The following is a 16,686-nucleotide window of genomic DNA, read 5'->3' on the forward strand; positions in this document are numbered from 1 at the left end:
TCTGTATATGATCACACTTTCCAGCACTTTAGATAGCATGCTGGCTCGGGCGATAGGTTGATAATTGTCCATAGTCCCTACCTTACCAGCCTTGTCTTAATGACAGGTACTAAAATAACTGTCAGTATAGCAGCTGGCAGGATGCCATGCATTACCAACCTACCAATATATACCTACTGCATGTACATAAAACCTTAATGGAGGTGTTTGGATGGCACTGGTAGCAGGTGTGTAAAGTACCTTGCTCAAGGACAAAACGGCAGTGACTCGGATCAAACCTAGAACCGTCAAGTTGCTGGCACGGCCGCTCTACCAACCGAGCCACGCTGGCCTCAGAATGTATTAAATTCTATCAAAATCTCTTAAAAATCGTAAATACATCCTAGAAATGTCTCAAAAATTCCATTAACAATATTTTTTATTTAGGAACTTTCTAATGTAACGTGTTTTTATCTACATTTCTGTTAAAATGTAATAATCACTTATTCTTCTGTTTTGTTAAAATGTAATAAGCACTTGTTTTGTCGTTTGATACTTTAGTTTTGGCTGATACTACAAATGTAGGTATCGATCCACTTCCAAGTAGTTACAGGGGCAGTATCGGTCATACCAATGTGGATATTGATATTGAAATTGTTCATGATAATTGAATGTGTCAATTTTTGTTCGCAATCATAATCAGACAAAAACACAGGATGGTGGTGTTAGAATATCAATTGAATATTTAAATATGGCTCTGAATTAAATCATTTGTTTATGCCCTTAAAGTCTTCCTTTTTTACCGAGTTTGTAAACAACAAACTCAACAAAATATATATAATACAACATAGCGGTCAAACCACTGTATCGATCTTATACTGATATTATACTTGGTATTGTTACTGTCGATGTTTGTATCGATCAGTCCACATTTGTTTAAATTTAAGAGCTTTAACAGGGTTTCCGCTGGTCATTAAAAGCCTACTGAAAGCCACTACTACCGACCACGCAGTCTGATAGTTTATATATCAATGATGAAATCTTAACCCAATACGGCCGGGTTAGCTTACTAAAGTGCAATTTTAAATTTCGCGCGAAATATCCTGCTGAAAACGTCTCGGTATGGTGACGTCAGCACGTGACGTCACGGATTGTAGCGGACATTTTGGGACAGCATGGTGGCCAGCTATTAAGTCGTCTGTTTTCATCGCAAAATTCCACAGTATTCTGGACATCTGTGTTGGTGAATCTTTTGCAATTTGTTCAATGAACAATGGAGACAGCAAAGAAGAAAGCTGTAGGTGGGAAGCGGTGTATTGCGGCCGGCTGCAGCAACACAACCACAGCCGGTGTTTCATTGTTTACATTCCCGAACGATGACAGTCAAGCTTTACCATTGGCCTGTGGAGAACTGGGACAACAGAGACTCTTACCAGGAGGACTTTGAGTTGGATGCGCAGACGCGGTACCGTGAGTACGCATGCAGCTGCGGCTTCCAAGCATTTGATCGCTTGCCCGTACGTGCGTGCCGCTATGTGCATGTCACGTACGTAACTTTGGGGAAATATATGTGCTGTATGAACTTTGGGGAGGTGAACGGTACTTTGGGCTGTGGGATTGAGTGTGTTGTGCAGGTGTTTGAGTTGTATTGGCGGGTTATATGGACGGGAGGGGGGAGGTGTTTGTTATGCGGGATTAATTTGTGGCACATTAAATATAAGCCTGGTTGTGTTGTGGCTAATAGAGTATATATATGTCTTGTGTTTATTTACTGTTTTAGTCATTCCCAGCTGAATATCAGGTCCCATCCGCCTCTCACAGCATCTTCCCTATCTGAATCGCTCCCACTGCCCTCTAGTCCTTCACTCTCACTTTCCTCATCCACAAATCTTTCATCCTCGCTCAAATTAATGGGGAAATTGTCGCTTTCTCGGTCCGAATCGCTCTCGCTGCTGGTGGCCATGATTGTAAACAATGTGCGGATGTGAGGAGCTCCACAACCTGTGACGTCACGCTACTCGTCTGCTACTTCCGGTACAGGCAAGGCTTTTTTTATCAGCGACCAAAAGTTGCGAACTTTATCGTCGATGTTCTCTACTAAATCCTTTCAGCAAAAATATGGCAATATCGCGAAATGATCAAGTATGACACATAGAATGGACCGGCTATCCCCGTTTAAATAAGAAAATCGCATTTCAGTAGGCCTTTAAAAAGCATTAAAAGTCATTAAATGGACTTTGCTTAAATTAAGGCCTTAAATGGTATTAAACACCTTTAAATACGATGTCCAGAGGCATTAAAATATTCACACAATCGTAGGTTGAGGCTGATATGAATGAAAATTAACCTTATAACTTAATTCTTGCCGCCATCAATACATTGCTATGTCCGTGTGTTTCCTTCTTGGTCTGTGGATTTTAAACTGGACTAAGAGGTCTCACTCTGTGCATCACTCGCAGCACCTGAGAGTGATAATTCCACAGTACACTTACATGAACAAAGTGAGCCTCTTGTCAGTCATTCACAATCTTTGTTTCGGCTACTTGCAATTCTCCTCCACACGTTTTCCTGTGTGCAGTAGTGTTGGCGACACTCACTTTCATGTTGGAGATGGAAATAGTCATTTTAATACAACGCTGTAGTACAGGCCCCTATATAACTGCCTGGGATATGCCTGTTATATGATTCTTTAATTTTGGGCCTTTTAGAATCAGCATGTTTTCGTCCATTTGTGTCAAGGAGGTGAAATTAGGTCTGAAACCTTTTGACAAGTTGACTTCATGTCCATTAGGACTTTTTAAAGTGTAGAATACCATCCATCCATCCATTTTCTACCGCTTATTCCCTTTGGGGTCGCGGGGGGCGCTGGAGCCTATCTCAGCTACAATCGGGCGGAAGGCGGGGTACACCCTGGACAAGTCGCCACCTCATCGCAGGGCCAACACAGATAGACAGACAACATTCACACTCACATTCACACACTAGGGCCAATTTAGTGTTGCCAATCAACTTATCCCCAGGTGCATGTCTTTGGAAGTGGGAGGAAGCCGGAGTACCCGGAGGGAACCCACGCAGTCACGGGGAGAACATGCAAACTCCACACAGAAAGATCCCGAGCCCGGGATTGAACCCATGACTACTCAGGACCTTCGTATTGTGAGGCAGATGCACTAACCCCTCTGCCACCGTGAAGCCGTGTAGAATACCATCCGCCTTAAAATAATATTCTACTTTGAAAGTAAACTGGAACATTTATTTTGTGTTTATGCATGACTTCCTGTCCCACACGAGCAGATTTTAGCTCAATTGAACCGCCTTGTTGTGTCGATCCACTAAATATAGAAGCCAGGCGGTGGAAACTGACACATTGGCTTGAAAACAAAAAACGGAACGAGTCTGTCGCCGTGGCGCCGCCGTTCCACATCCAGTGGAAATCCCCGGTTACACTTACAAACGTTGCTTGGCGAGATAAATGACGAAACCATACTTGTGGTTCAAGGCACGAGGCAAAAGGAAATACACTTTCAACCCACAGCACTCGCAGTGAGTGAACTCGACCACAAGATGGCGTCATAGCAGAGACAACAATACAGAATACACATTTACACTGTAAACAACCTCATCTTTTCTCCAAGTTTATACATCAGTACCGTATTTTCCGCACCATTAGCCGCACCTAAAAACCACAAATTTACTCAAAAGCTGACAGTGCGGCTTTTAACCCGGTGCGCTTTATATATGGATTAATATTACGATTCATTTTCATAAAGTTTCGATCTCGCAACTTCGGTAAACAGCCGCCATCTTTTTTCCCGGTAGAACAGGAAGCGCTTCTTCTTCTACGCAAGCAACCGCCAAGGTAAGCACCCGCCCCCATAGAACAGGAAGCGCTTCTTCTTCTACTGTAAGCAACCACCCGCCCCGGAAGAAGAAGAAGCACGCGGTGCATGCTGGGATATGTGACGTTTCATTTCCATTTGTGTGTTTATGTAAAGACCCCAAAATGGCTCCTATTAAGTGTGTTGTCTGTCTAATTATAAATAATGCAGACGAGGCGTGTTAACTGAGTTCTCAACGTTTACTCACAGCGTGCTCATAACCACATTCTAACTGCCAGCATACAACAACGCTTCTCAGGGCTACCGCGCATGCTCGTCACTATCGTTGCATGCTGGGTAGTGTAGTTGTTATATTTGCTAGCTCATAACAGCACATTGAGAGACACGCTTACGCGCTTAATTCAATACTCGCCGTCATTCCGGGTGGATTGACAAAAGACCTCCAGCTGCTAGATATTGGTGTCAACAGGGCATTCGAAGCTAGACTGCTAACTGCGTGGGAACAATGGATGACCGAAGGCGAACACACCTTCACTAAGACAGGGAGGCAGCGCCGGACGACATTCGCCCAACTTTTCAATTCGGACACCGAAGGAGAAAAATTCGAGGGATTTATGAATGAAGAATAACTTCAGAAAGTGAGCGTTATGTTTATTTTGTGTGTTGTGACATTAACGTTCGAGCAACATTATGTTGCTATTGCTCTGCACTATTTTGAATTTTACTATGTTTATGATTGCACATTTGCGTACATTTTGGGACAGAGTTGTTAGAACGCTGGTTTTTAATATATTATTAAAGTTTGACTGACCTATCTGACTGTTTTTTTGACATTCCCTTTAGCGCAGCGTAGGCGCGGCTTATAGTCCGGGGCGGCTTATTGGTGGACAAAGTTATGAAATATGCCATTCATTGAAGGTGCGGCTAATAATCCGGTGCGCCTTATAGTGCGGAAAATACGGTAACTGACATTGAAAATCACATGGGGCTTTGGAGCCTATCCCAGCTGCACTCAGGCAGCAGGGAATGTATTGCAATTTAGATTTTAGGCCATATAAGTGGTCTTATTTTCCTGTGAATAATGTTGTAAAGAGCATTGTGTTTGTTTTCAGGCCAATTCATATAATAACTTGTTATTTTAAATACATGTGAACTTACTGACTGAATCTGGACATTTCTCAAGCATGTTTGTCATTTTGTGTCCTGCAGACGTCTGTGAAGAACAACTTCTGCCTGCAAAACAGGAGTGTAGCTTCTGGATGGTGAAGGAGGATCCATCAAAGAGGAAGACCGGGCGCCACAGACCCTCTGGTGTCTCCTTTTCCTCTTTGACACAGACCCTGCCCTGTAAAAAGGAAGAGGAAGACTCACTGACCCCCCACATTAAAGATGAAGAGGAGGAACACAGCATCAGTCAGCCTAAATGGTTGGAGGAGTTCCCAGTGACTGGTGTCCCTGTGAAGAGTGAAGATGATGAGGTCAAAGGTGAAAGTGAGGAGAAGAGCAGCAGCTCAACACAACACATGACAACAGAAGCTGATGGAGACCACTGTGGAGGATCACAAGCAGACAAGCTCTTAGCTCCACTATCAGATAGTGAGGACACAACGTCACACTCTCCTGACACTGATGATGAAGACTCTAAAGATGATAAGACATGTCACACTGACAACACTCACCTCAAATGTTCTCACTGTGACAAAACCTTTAAATACCATAGTGATCTGAATAGACACATGAGAAGACACACCGGAGAAAAACCTTTTATCTGTTCAATATGTAGTAGAGGTTTTACACGAAGTCAGAGTTTGAAAGTACACGTGACATCACACACTGGTGAAAAACCTTTTTCCTGTTCAACCTGTGGTAAAGGTTTTACACTTAGTAACAATTTGAAAGCACACATGAGAACACACACTGGTGAAAAACCTTTTTCCTGTTCAACCTGTGGTAAAGGTTTTACACTTAGTAACAATTTGAAAGTACACACGAGAACGCACGCTGACGAAAAACCTTTTTCCTGTTCAATCTGTGGTAAAAGTTTTAATCAAAGTCATTATTTGAAAGTACACATGACAACACACACTGGGGAAAAACGTTTTTCCTGTTCAATCTGTGGTAAAGGTTTTATGCATAATCAATCTTTGAAAGTACACATGAGAAGACACACAGGAGAGAAAGTGTTGAGTTGCAGTGTGTGTGGTGAAAGATTCTCTTATAAGTACCAGTGTAAGAAACACAAGTGTGCTGGTGAGAAAAGCAGCATAAAATGAAACTGCAGGATTTGAAATAAACTGTCAAGACTTTAATTTGGACTTTCTAACAACATCAGCACATATAACATGTCTGACATTGTTGTTTGTGTAACAATGCTGTAACATGCATTTATATTTATACACAGTTTTTTTTTCAGTCGATTACATGCATTAATATGCAACATTGTGTACATAAACTACTACAATTTTTTTTTTTACTAAAAAGGTCAGTAAATCCAAAACATGTGATACATTCAATTAACATTTAGTGTATATACATTTCATACTCTACAATTTCCTTTTAAAATGTGTCTCTGCATGTGTAACATTGTTGTTTGTGTAACATTATTTTAGTATGCTTCTACATTTATAGATTAGATATTTTATGTCGGTGCTTTTTTCAGTCAAGTACATGCTTAATATGCAACATTTAACAACAATTTGACTGAAAAGGTGAGAGTAAACACTACAAGACATATTTTACATACAATAAACATTTTATGTGTATATACATTCATCATACAAAATCAGACTTATTCAAAATAGTGTTTTATAGGTATTTGTAATATTGAAGTGTTACATATTTTTATTTCTAATTGTTAATGATCCCATAGATTAGCACCTTTATATGATGTACATATGTACTGGTTCACATCTGAAACATCTTCTGGACCACTTCAGGAAGCATATTATTATTTACTTTATACATCATTTGAACAGTTGTCTTTTATACAATTTTAAAATGTGTGACTTTATGAATTATTTGTTGAGTCTATAATCCATTTTATTAATTATCTTTATTACTCTCTTTTGTATAAACCCCGTTTCCAAATGATTTGGGGAATTGTGTTAGATGTAAATATAAACGGAATACAATGATTTGCAAATCATTTTCAACCCATATTCAGTTGAATATGCTACAAAGACAACATATTTGATGTTCAAACTCATATATATATATATATATTTTTTTGCAAATAATCATTAACTTTATAACTTGATGCCAGCAACACGTGACAAAGAAGTTGGGAAAGGTGGCAATAAATACTGATAAAGTTGAGGAATGCTCATCAAACACTTATTTGGAACATCCCACAGGTGAACAGGCAAATTGGGAACAGGTGGGTGCCATGATTGGGTATAAAAGTAGATTCCGTGAAATGCTCAGTCATTCACAAACAAGGATGGGACGAGGGTCACCACTTTGTCAACAAATGCGTGAGCAAATTGTTGAACAGTTTAAGAAAAACCTTTCTCAACCAGCTATTGCAAGGAATTTAGGGATTTCACCATCTACGGTCCGTAATATCATCATAGGGTTCAGAGAATCTGGAGAAATCACTGCACGTAAGCAGCTAAGCCTGTGACCTTCGATCCCTCAGGCTGTACTGCATCAACAAGCGACATCAGTGTGTAAAGGATATCACCACATGGGCTCAGGAACACTTCAGAAACCCACTGTCAGTAACTACAGTTGGTCGCTACATCTGTAAGTGCAAGTTAAAACTCTCCTATGCAAGGCGAAAACCGTTTATCAACAACACCCAGAAACGCCGTCGGCTTCGCTGGGCCTGAGCTCATCTAAGATGGACTGATACAAAGTTGAAAAGTGTTCTGTGGTCTGACGAGTCCACATTTCAAATTATTTTTGGAAACTGTGGACGTCGTGTCCTCCGGACCAAAGAGGAAAAGAACCATCCGGATTGTATGGGGTTGAATTAGTGCCCAAGACATGGGTAACTTACACATCTGTGAAGGCGCCATTAATGCTGAAAGGTACATACAGGTTTTGGAGCAACATATGTTGCCATCCAAGCAACGTTACCATGGACGCCCCTGCTTATTTCAGCAAGACAATGCCAAGCCACGTGTTACATCAACGTGGCTTCATAGTAAAAGAGTGCGGGTACTAGACTGGCCTGCCTGTAGTCCAGACCTGTCTCCCATTGAAAATGTGTGGCGCATTATGAAGCCTAAAATAGCACAACGGAGACCCCCGGACTGTTGAACAACTTAAGCTGTACATCAAGCAAGAATGGGAAAGAATTCCACCTGAGAAGCTTCAAAAATGTGTCTCCTCAGTTCCCAACGTTTACTGAGTGTTGTTAAAAGGAAAGGCCATGTAACACAGTGGTGAACATGCCCTTTCCCAACTACTTTGGCACGTGTTGCAGCCATGAAATTCTAAGTTAATTATTATTTGCAAAAAAAAAATAAAGTTTATGAGTTTGAACATCAAATATGTTGTCTTTGTAGCATATTCAACTGAATATGGGTTGAAAAGGATTTGCAAATCATTGTATTCCGTTTATATTTACATCTAACACAATTTCCCAACTCATATGGAAACGGGGTTTGTAATATGATGATTGTGTTGTGATTGTTTTATATGTATGTCCCCAGACCTTTATGCAATATAAAAGTGAGAGAAAATGACTGAATTGTTTGTGGAAGGATGGTTTTGTTTTTGCAAACTTACATTTGTGGATAAAATAAAAAAATCAATTTTTGTGTTTTAAACATTTTGTACGTTTAATTTTCTTTTTTAACATCCCCAATACATTATCAATTTCAGAAAACAAGTTTGGAGTGTCAGGCAAAAGCCAATATTGTACATCATCCCACAGAGATTTACTTTGCATGCATTCATAAAACTGTTTATTTTGTTTCCATATCACAGAAAGAACAAGTTTTGTCTTTAATTGCAAAACAACATCCTGAAATTATTTTAAGTGATCAATTCAGGTTTTTTTTTTTTATTATTATTATTATTAACTCCTTTGCCTTTGAAAGAATGGAAACTTTCAAGTGATGAGTATTTTTTGTTTGTTTGTTTTGTTCCAGAGAAACTACAGCAAATAAGAAATAGTAAAGAATTGTCTCATTTCAGAGTTTTAAAACTGTAATATTGTGTCCATCCACCTCTGAAAAAGATGATATGCTGTATTTAGAATATTTTGAATGAAAGTCTTTATAATTTAAAAAAATTATTTTTCATCTATTTGCAGGTTATACTTAATGAAATCTTGAAATATTATAATACTTTTATCACTCAATAAGTGCATCAGCGACAAATTGCAAGCACACAACATGATACATCACAATTTCCAGTTTCTTGTTTCAACATGTAGTTTCCCTGGAGAAAGAAATAGGTAAGTGACTGAGCTTTTTATTGTATTTGTATTTTGTATATACATATATATATGTATATATATATATATACATATAGTTTCCCTGGAGAAAGAAATAGTTGAGTGACTGAGCTTTTTATTGTATTTTTATTTTGTATATACATATATATATATATATATATATATATATATATATATATATATATATAGTTTCCCTGGAGAAAGAAATAGGTGAGTGACTGAGCTTTTTATTGTATTTTTATTTTGTATATACATATATATATGTATATATATATATATATATACATATAGTTTCCCTGGAGAAAGAAATAGTTGAGTGACTGAGCTTTTTATTGTATTTTTATTTTGTATATACATATATATATATATATATATATATATATATATATATAGTTTCCCTGGAGAAAGAAATAGGTGAGTGACTGAGCTTTTTATTGTATTTTTATTTTTATTTTGTATATATATATATATATATATATAGATGGATGGATGGATGGATGGATGGATGGATATATATATATATATATATATATATATATAGATGGATGGATGGATGGATGGATGGATATATATATATATATATATATATATATATATATATATATATATATATATATATATATATACATATAGTTTCCCTGGAGAAAGAAATAGGTGAGGGACTGAGCTTTTTATTGTATTTCTATTTTGTATATATATATCCATCCATCCATTTTCTACCGCTTATTCCCTTTTGGGGTCGCGGGGGGCGCTGGAGCCTATCTCAGCTACAATCGGGCGGAAGGCGGGGTACACCCTGGACAAGTCGCCACCTCATCGCAGGGCCAACACAGATAGACAGACAACATTCACACTCACATCCACACACTAGGGCCAATTTAGTGTTGCCAATCAACCTATCCCCAGGTGCATGTCTTTGGAGGTGGGAGGAAGCCGGAGTACCCGGAGGGAACCCACGCAGTCACGGGGAGAACATGCAAACTCCACACAGAAAGATCCCGAGCCCGGGATTGAACCCAAGACTACTCAGGACCTTCGTATTGTGAGGCAGATGCACTAACCCCTCTGCCACCGTGAAGCCATATATATATATATATATATATATATATATATATATATATATATATATATATATATATATATATATATATATATATATATATATATATATATATATATATATATATATATATATATATATATATATATATATATATATAGTTTCCCTGGAGAAAGAAATAGGTGAGGGACTAAGCTTTTTATTGTATTTCTATTTTGTATATATATATATATATATAGGTGAGGGACTGAGCTTTTTATTGTATTTCTATTTTGTATATATATATATATATATATATATATATATATATATACAAAATAGAAATACAATAAAAAGCTTAGTCCCTCACCTATTTCTTTCTCCAGGGAATTTGGTAAGTAACTGTGGCAAAACAAGGTGACGGAAGTGACGTGGAATACGCGCATGCGTGGACCGATCGGGTGATACAGCAAGATGGCGTCTGACGGAGAAGGCCTAAACGCGGGCATTATATTTCTGTATTCTTACATATATGTTGTTTAATAGAGTACACACGGTTAATAATTGTTTGTAGCAGGATACATTAGTCTGAGCGCACTTTGACACTTCTCCTGTTTGCTGGCTTCACTTAAGGTAGCTTGCAGCTAGCTTAGCTGGCTAGTTAGCTTAGCTTGTTAGCTGCTAACAAAGAGACGCGGACGTTATCAACACATCGCTAAGTAGAGATCAAATGTGAGTGTAAAGTGTTGTGATTGTGTGAAAATGTGCGAAAGAACGATAGCAAAGTATGAGGAGGAACTTTGTCCAACAAAAGAGGAGAAGGAGCGACAACATCAACTACTGGACGCTGTTTTCAAGAAACATCAAGTTGTGTTACACAGAACAGGTTTGTTGACTTCTTACTCTCACATCTTTACTAACTTTATATTTCATTAGTAACACTTTTCTTCAATAGGAAGATGCTTTGTCTTGTGGGGATGATGCAATGCTTTCATTTAGATTCTTCATGAAAACGAGACAGTTTGAGGTTGATGTTCCTCTCAGTTTGTAACAATGTGTGATTGATTGATTGATTGAAGGACTTATGAGAAGTTTGCATAGGAAAGGGTACACTTTCATCACGGTACACATTCACTGCTACAAGAAAGCCTGACATGGTTTCACTTGAAATATGTATTTTAACTCACACAGAACACAGTACTATGTAGAAAATACTGCAAGAAAGTAAATGAAAATAAAATAAAAGCAAAAGGTTTTGTCCCAGTTACGAATAACCGCAACCTGGTCATGTATTTTCAAAGCGACTTTGAAGGAAGTAAGGGATTTACACTTCTTTATGACTATTGATAGGAAGTTCCACATGTTGGTGGTATAGCAGGCAAACAAATTTGAACCTTTTTTGGAGTGAAATCTGGGTTGAATGTGATGTGTACAACTACCTCTGGTGTTATAATGGTCAATATATTTTGAAGTATCTAGACAGGCACATGGGTATTTTAGTGGTATGGTGTATCTTGTACACCAGACCAACTGCAAGAAGATGTACTCTGTCAGATCAGATACCAAGAGCCTCCCCACGTTAAGAAAATGGTTGGCGGAAAGGTGAGCCCGAGATGGACGGTTGAGTAGAAGTCCAATCATTTTGTTTTGGGCTGTCTGGAGTTAGTTTTTCAGGGCTTTTAAGGCGTCACGGTACCAGACATGAACTCTGTAGTCAAAGTGGGGTTAAATGAGTGCTTGTGTTAAAGTCTTAAGTGTATTTCTACCCACCAGCGCGGTGATCCTACTATGTAAGAACTAGGGTTGTACGGTATACTGGTATTAGTATAGTACCGCGATACTAATGAATCATATTCGGTACTATACCGCCTCTAAAAAGTACTACTTCTATGATTACATCAATATTTTTTGGCTTCACAACATCTTCTTTCATTTAAAAAAAAATTATATTATGTTTATAAACTCAGGAAATATATCCCTGGACACATGAGGACTTTGAACATGACCGATGTATGATCCTGTAACTACTTGGTATCAGATTGATACCCAAATGTGTGGTATCATCCAAAACTAATGTAAAGTATCAAACAACAGAAGAATAAGTGATTAATACATTTTAATGGAAGTGTAGATCGAACATGTTAAAACAGAAAATAAGCAAATATTAACAATAAATAAACAAGTAGATTAATAATCAATTTTCTACCACTTGTCCTTAATATTTTTGGCGGTATAGCTCGGTTGGTAGAGCGGCCGTGCCAGCAACTTGAGGGTTGCAGGTTCGATCCCCGCTTCCGCCATCCTAGTCACTGCCGTTGTGTCCTTGGTCAAGGTACTTTACCCACCTGCTCCCAGTGCCACCCACACTGGTTTAAATGTAACTTAGATATTGGGTTTCACTATGTAAAGAGCTTTGAGTCACTTGAGAAAAAAGCGCTATATTAATGTAATTCACTTCACTTCACAAAATAATAGAATATAAATGACACAATATGTTACTGCATATGTCATCAGACTAAGTTAGGAGCCTTTGTTTGCTTACTTCCTACTAAAAGTTGTCTAGTATGTTCACTATTTTATTTAAGGACAAACTTGCACTAAGAAACATATGTTTAATGTAACCTAAGTTTTTTTTTGTTTAAATGAAGCCACTAATGCACTTTTTTGTGATCTCTTTTATTTAGAAAAGTATCGAAATACATTTTGGTCCAGGTCCCGGTACCATAGAATTGGTATCGGGACAACACTAGTGAGAACAGAATTTGTCGGTTGATTCTTTGACTACCTTAGTAGTCATTTTTTCACTGGAGAGATTAGTCTCTACGATGCAGCCAAGATAGGTAATCTCATTTTTTTTTGTTATAATATTGTCACCCACTTTGACTGTGAAGTTATTTACTTTTCTGAGGTTAGGAATTGACCCAAAGACCTGTGTACTTGCAAGTACCAAGGTGAGTCTTAATTTGCCAGTTTGTCATTGAAAGCCTTGCTAGGCTAGGTCTTGAGGATACTAGCTTCGCTTGTTTTGTGGCCGTCAGCCTCGGTTCTATGTTCTTTACGGGTACAGAAAATTATGGAATGATCACTTAAGCCGCATACAGTAGTTCCACTTGTGGTGATCTTAGACTGGTCAGAAGTAACAACGAGGTCTATGAAGGTTTAAAAGGACTCACTCACCCTGGTAGTTTGCTTAATGAGCTAAGTGAGGCAATGTTGGTGGCACAGCTTAGTGAAGGTTTTAAAAATGGGTGCATCCTTTCGGGACATATCTGTGTTCCAGTCCCCAAGAAGTTGTAAACCTGTATCAACATGTTTACACAAAACTCACACACTCACTAAATACATTTTATACTGTAATCAAATCTAATTAAAGTTATTATTTCACTTCCTGATTCTGACTTACGTGCAACAATAAGTGAAAGTAAACAGTTATTTTCAATAACCAAAGTAGTCAACACTTGATTTATTAAAAGAACATAAAGGTGACAGACTTTCCTTCAGCGTGTCGTAGATGGTCTCCAATTCCTAAAAAGGAATTGTTGATGGAGATACTCCATAAAACAGCACATAGTAAAACATGTTTTGGTAAAAGTTCCTTTTGGCCCAGCCCAGGGGTCGGCAACCTTTGCCACTCAAAGAGCCATTTTGACCCGTTTCACAAATTCAAGAAAACAAATTTAAAATGAAATAACACTGCATACAAAGTTTTTTTTTTGCTTTGTGCTATGTATAAACCAGGGGTCTCAGACACGCGGCCCGCGAGACGTTATTTTGCGGCCCGCACCATAATATGAAAATTTAATGTTAGCGAGGCCCGCGAGTTTTATATGAATGGCGCTTGACAGCGTCATACTTGCCAACCCTCCCGATTTTTCCGGGAGACTCCCGAAATTCAGGGCAACTAGTCTATCGAATGTCTGCTGATTTTCACCCAATCAACAATAATAAGGGCGTGCCGTGATGGCACTGCCATTAGCGCCCTCTACAACCTGTATAAACAGCGTGCCAGTCCAGTCACATGTTACATGAGGCTTCTGCAGACACACATGAGTGACTGCAACGCATACTTGGTCAACACCCATACACGTTACACTGAGGGTGGCCGTATAAACAACTTTAACACTCTTACTAATAAGCGCCACACTGTGAACCCACACCAAACAAGAATGACAACACATTTCGGGAGAACATCCACACCGTAACACAACATAAAAACAACAGAACAAATACCCAGAATCCCATGCATCCCTAACTCTTCCGGGCTACATTATACACCCCCCCCCCCCCCCCCTCGGTTGAGGTGGGTGGGGTTTGGGGGAGGGGGGTGTATAATGTAGCTCGGAAGAGTTAGGGATGCATGGGATTCTGGGTATTTGTTCTGTTGTTTTTATGTTGTGTTACGGTGTGGATGTTCTCCCGAAATGTGTTGTCATTCTTGTTTGGTGTGGGTTCACAGTGTGGCGCTTATTAGTAAGAGTGTTAAAGTTGTTTTATACGACCACCGTATAAAACAACCTGTATGGGTGTTGACCAAGTATACTTTGCAGTCATTCATGTGTGTCTGCAGAAGCCTCATGTAAAGTTAAAATTAAAAGTTAAAGTACCAATGATTGTCACACACACACTAGGTGTGGCAAAATTATTCTCTGCATTTGACCCATCACCCTTGATCACCCCCTGGGAGGTGAGGGGAGCAGTGGGCAGCAGCGATGGCTGCGCCCGGGAATCATTTTGGTGATTTAACCCCCAATTCCAACCCTTGATGCTGAGTGCCAAGCAGGGAGGTAATGGGTCCCATTTTTATAGTCTTTGGTATGACTCGGGCGGGATTTGAACTCCCAACCTACCGATCTCAGGACGGACACTCTAACCACTAGGCCACTGAGTAGGTAACATGTGACTGGGCCGGCACGCAGATAGTGTAAAGTCGGACACTAAAGGCACTGCCATCACGGCACGCCCTCAATGTTGTTGCCCCGGGAGATTTCTGGTAGAGGCACTGAAATTCGGAAATCTCCCGGAAAAATCGGGAGGGTCAGCAAGTATGCAGCTGAGCCGCAGCAGAGTGATCAAAGAGCCGCATGCGGCGCCGGAGCCGCGGGTTGCCGACCCCTGGCCCAGCCAACAAAATGACCACAAAAGAGTATTTTGCATGATTTTGGAATTAGAGTTTTTATTCCCATGATATTGAAGTTATGGTAATGACTATGTCATTACAAGATCATGGTTAAGTTTAGAGATAAAGTTTAGGTGTCATAGACCGTATACAGAATAAAATATTTACACACTTTACATCAGTGAGTGTAAAGTTAAGAATCCCTCAATTAATGTTGCCTCGTACTTAAAAAAAACTTTTCAAATTGCCCCCCCATCAAATTTCCAAGTCTATTTTTGTACTCACTTTTGAATTAATTGTAGTGGCTGGGACAAGAGGAGGTATTTCCCTAGTTTTTATTGGTTGTTAAGCAACACACTTTTAACACAACACACGAAAGAACACAAAAAATGTCAGTGTGTTAACAGTGTCAGTCCAAAACTATTTCTATTCTCTCTTTATCTTATTTACTTATTTACCCAACAGACGTCCAGCAGCCCCCTCACATTAAAGAGGAAGAGGAGGAAGTGTGGATCACTCAGGAGGGAGAGTGTCTTCTAGGGCAGGAGGAGGATGATGTCAGCAAGTTTCCACTGACTGTTGTCTCTGTGAAGACTGAAGAGCATGAAGACAAACCACCTGAGTCCTCACAGCTTCATCACAGTCCAAGTAAGCACATATCATTTTATTCTCAGGGCATTCAATCCATCACAACTGGACTGTTCACTTTGTCTTAGAAGACGTTTGTCCTCTCATCCAAGTAGGCTTCATCACTTCATGCTCATAGACTTAAAGTCTTAAATCTAATCACTGGAATTTAGAAGGGAACTGCACTTTTTTGGGGGATTTTTTCTATTGTTCACAATCATTATAAAAGACATGACGATGGATATATATATTTTTTAAATCACATCCTAACTCATAAATGTAAATAAAAGTCCACTTGCAATGGAGCCAATGGGAGGTCCTCTATAACCATCCAAAAAGTGCCAACAATACTCCATTTGCATTTCGTGGCTTGAATAGCAACCAAGTATTAGTGATATTGTTATTATAAGTGCTAGCGCAGACAAACTATTTATAGCTTGTGTGTCTATGTTGACATCACCGGCTGGTGAGTTCTTGGTGAAGGATTATTCCAGATCACGAATTGTGCCTCTCACCTGGATAGTAGAAGGATGAGGACGTACTCTGACAAGTTGGTACCCTTTGACAGCCAATTTAGACCCTGCAATGGCGAACGACACAAAAAGACGCTTGGCTTCACCCCCATTTCCGTGCGATGATTATGAGTCATTCTTTATCCAAACGGGAATATAACAAGATT

The 16,686-nt window shown here is 39.1% G+C and overlaps 3 protein-coding genes across 5 annotated transcripts in view; 2 read left to right on the forward strand and 1 right to left on the reverse strand.

Moving 5' to 3' along the window:
* Positions 1–16,686, forward strand: part of LOC133575695 (uncharacterized) — a 196,419-nt gene that overhangs the window by 152,704 nt on the left and 27,029 nt on the right. The window contains exon 4 of the mRNA XM_061928455.1: positions 15,846–16,028. Within this exon, the coding sequence (XP_061784439.1) occupies positions 15,846–15,920 (75 nt within the window). The 3' untranslated portion in view covers positions 15,921–16,028. The remainder of the gene's footprint in view (positions 1–15,845; positions 16,029–16,686) is intronic.
* The window catches only part of LOC133575751 (uncharacterized), a 381,675-nt gene that overhangs the window by 144,443 nt on the left and 220,546 nt on the right, over positions 1–16,686 (reverse strand). The window lies entirely within an intron of this gene.
* Positions 1–16,686, forward strand: part of LOC133575759 (uncharacterized) — a 70,028-nt gene that overhangs the window by 49,361 nt on the left and 3,981 nt on the right. The window contains exon 2 of one of the 3 annotated variants that reach the window (XM_061928581.1): positions 5,028–6,478. The exons of the other annotated variants lie outside the window; for them this stretch is intronic. Coding sequence (XP_061784565.1) covers positions 5,028–6,091 — 1,064 coding nt within the window. The 3' untranslated portion in view covers positions 6,092–6,478. Of the gene's footprint in view, positions 1–5,027; positions 6,479–16,686 lie in introns of those variants that run through there. 3 annotated transcript variants of the gene reach the window in all.

Source organism: Nerophis lumbriciformis, linkage group LG33, assembly GCF_033978685.3.
Source record: "Nerophis lumbriciformis linkage group LG33, RoL_Nlum_v2.1, whole genome shotgun sequence".
NCBI lineage: Eukaryota > Metazoa > Chordata > Actinopteri > Syngnathiformes > Syngnathidae > Nerophis > Nerophis lumbriciformis.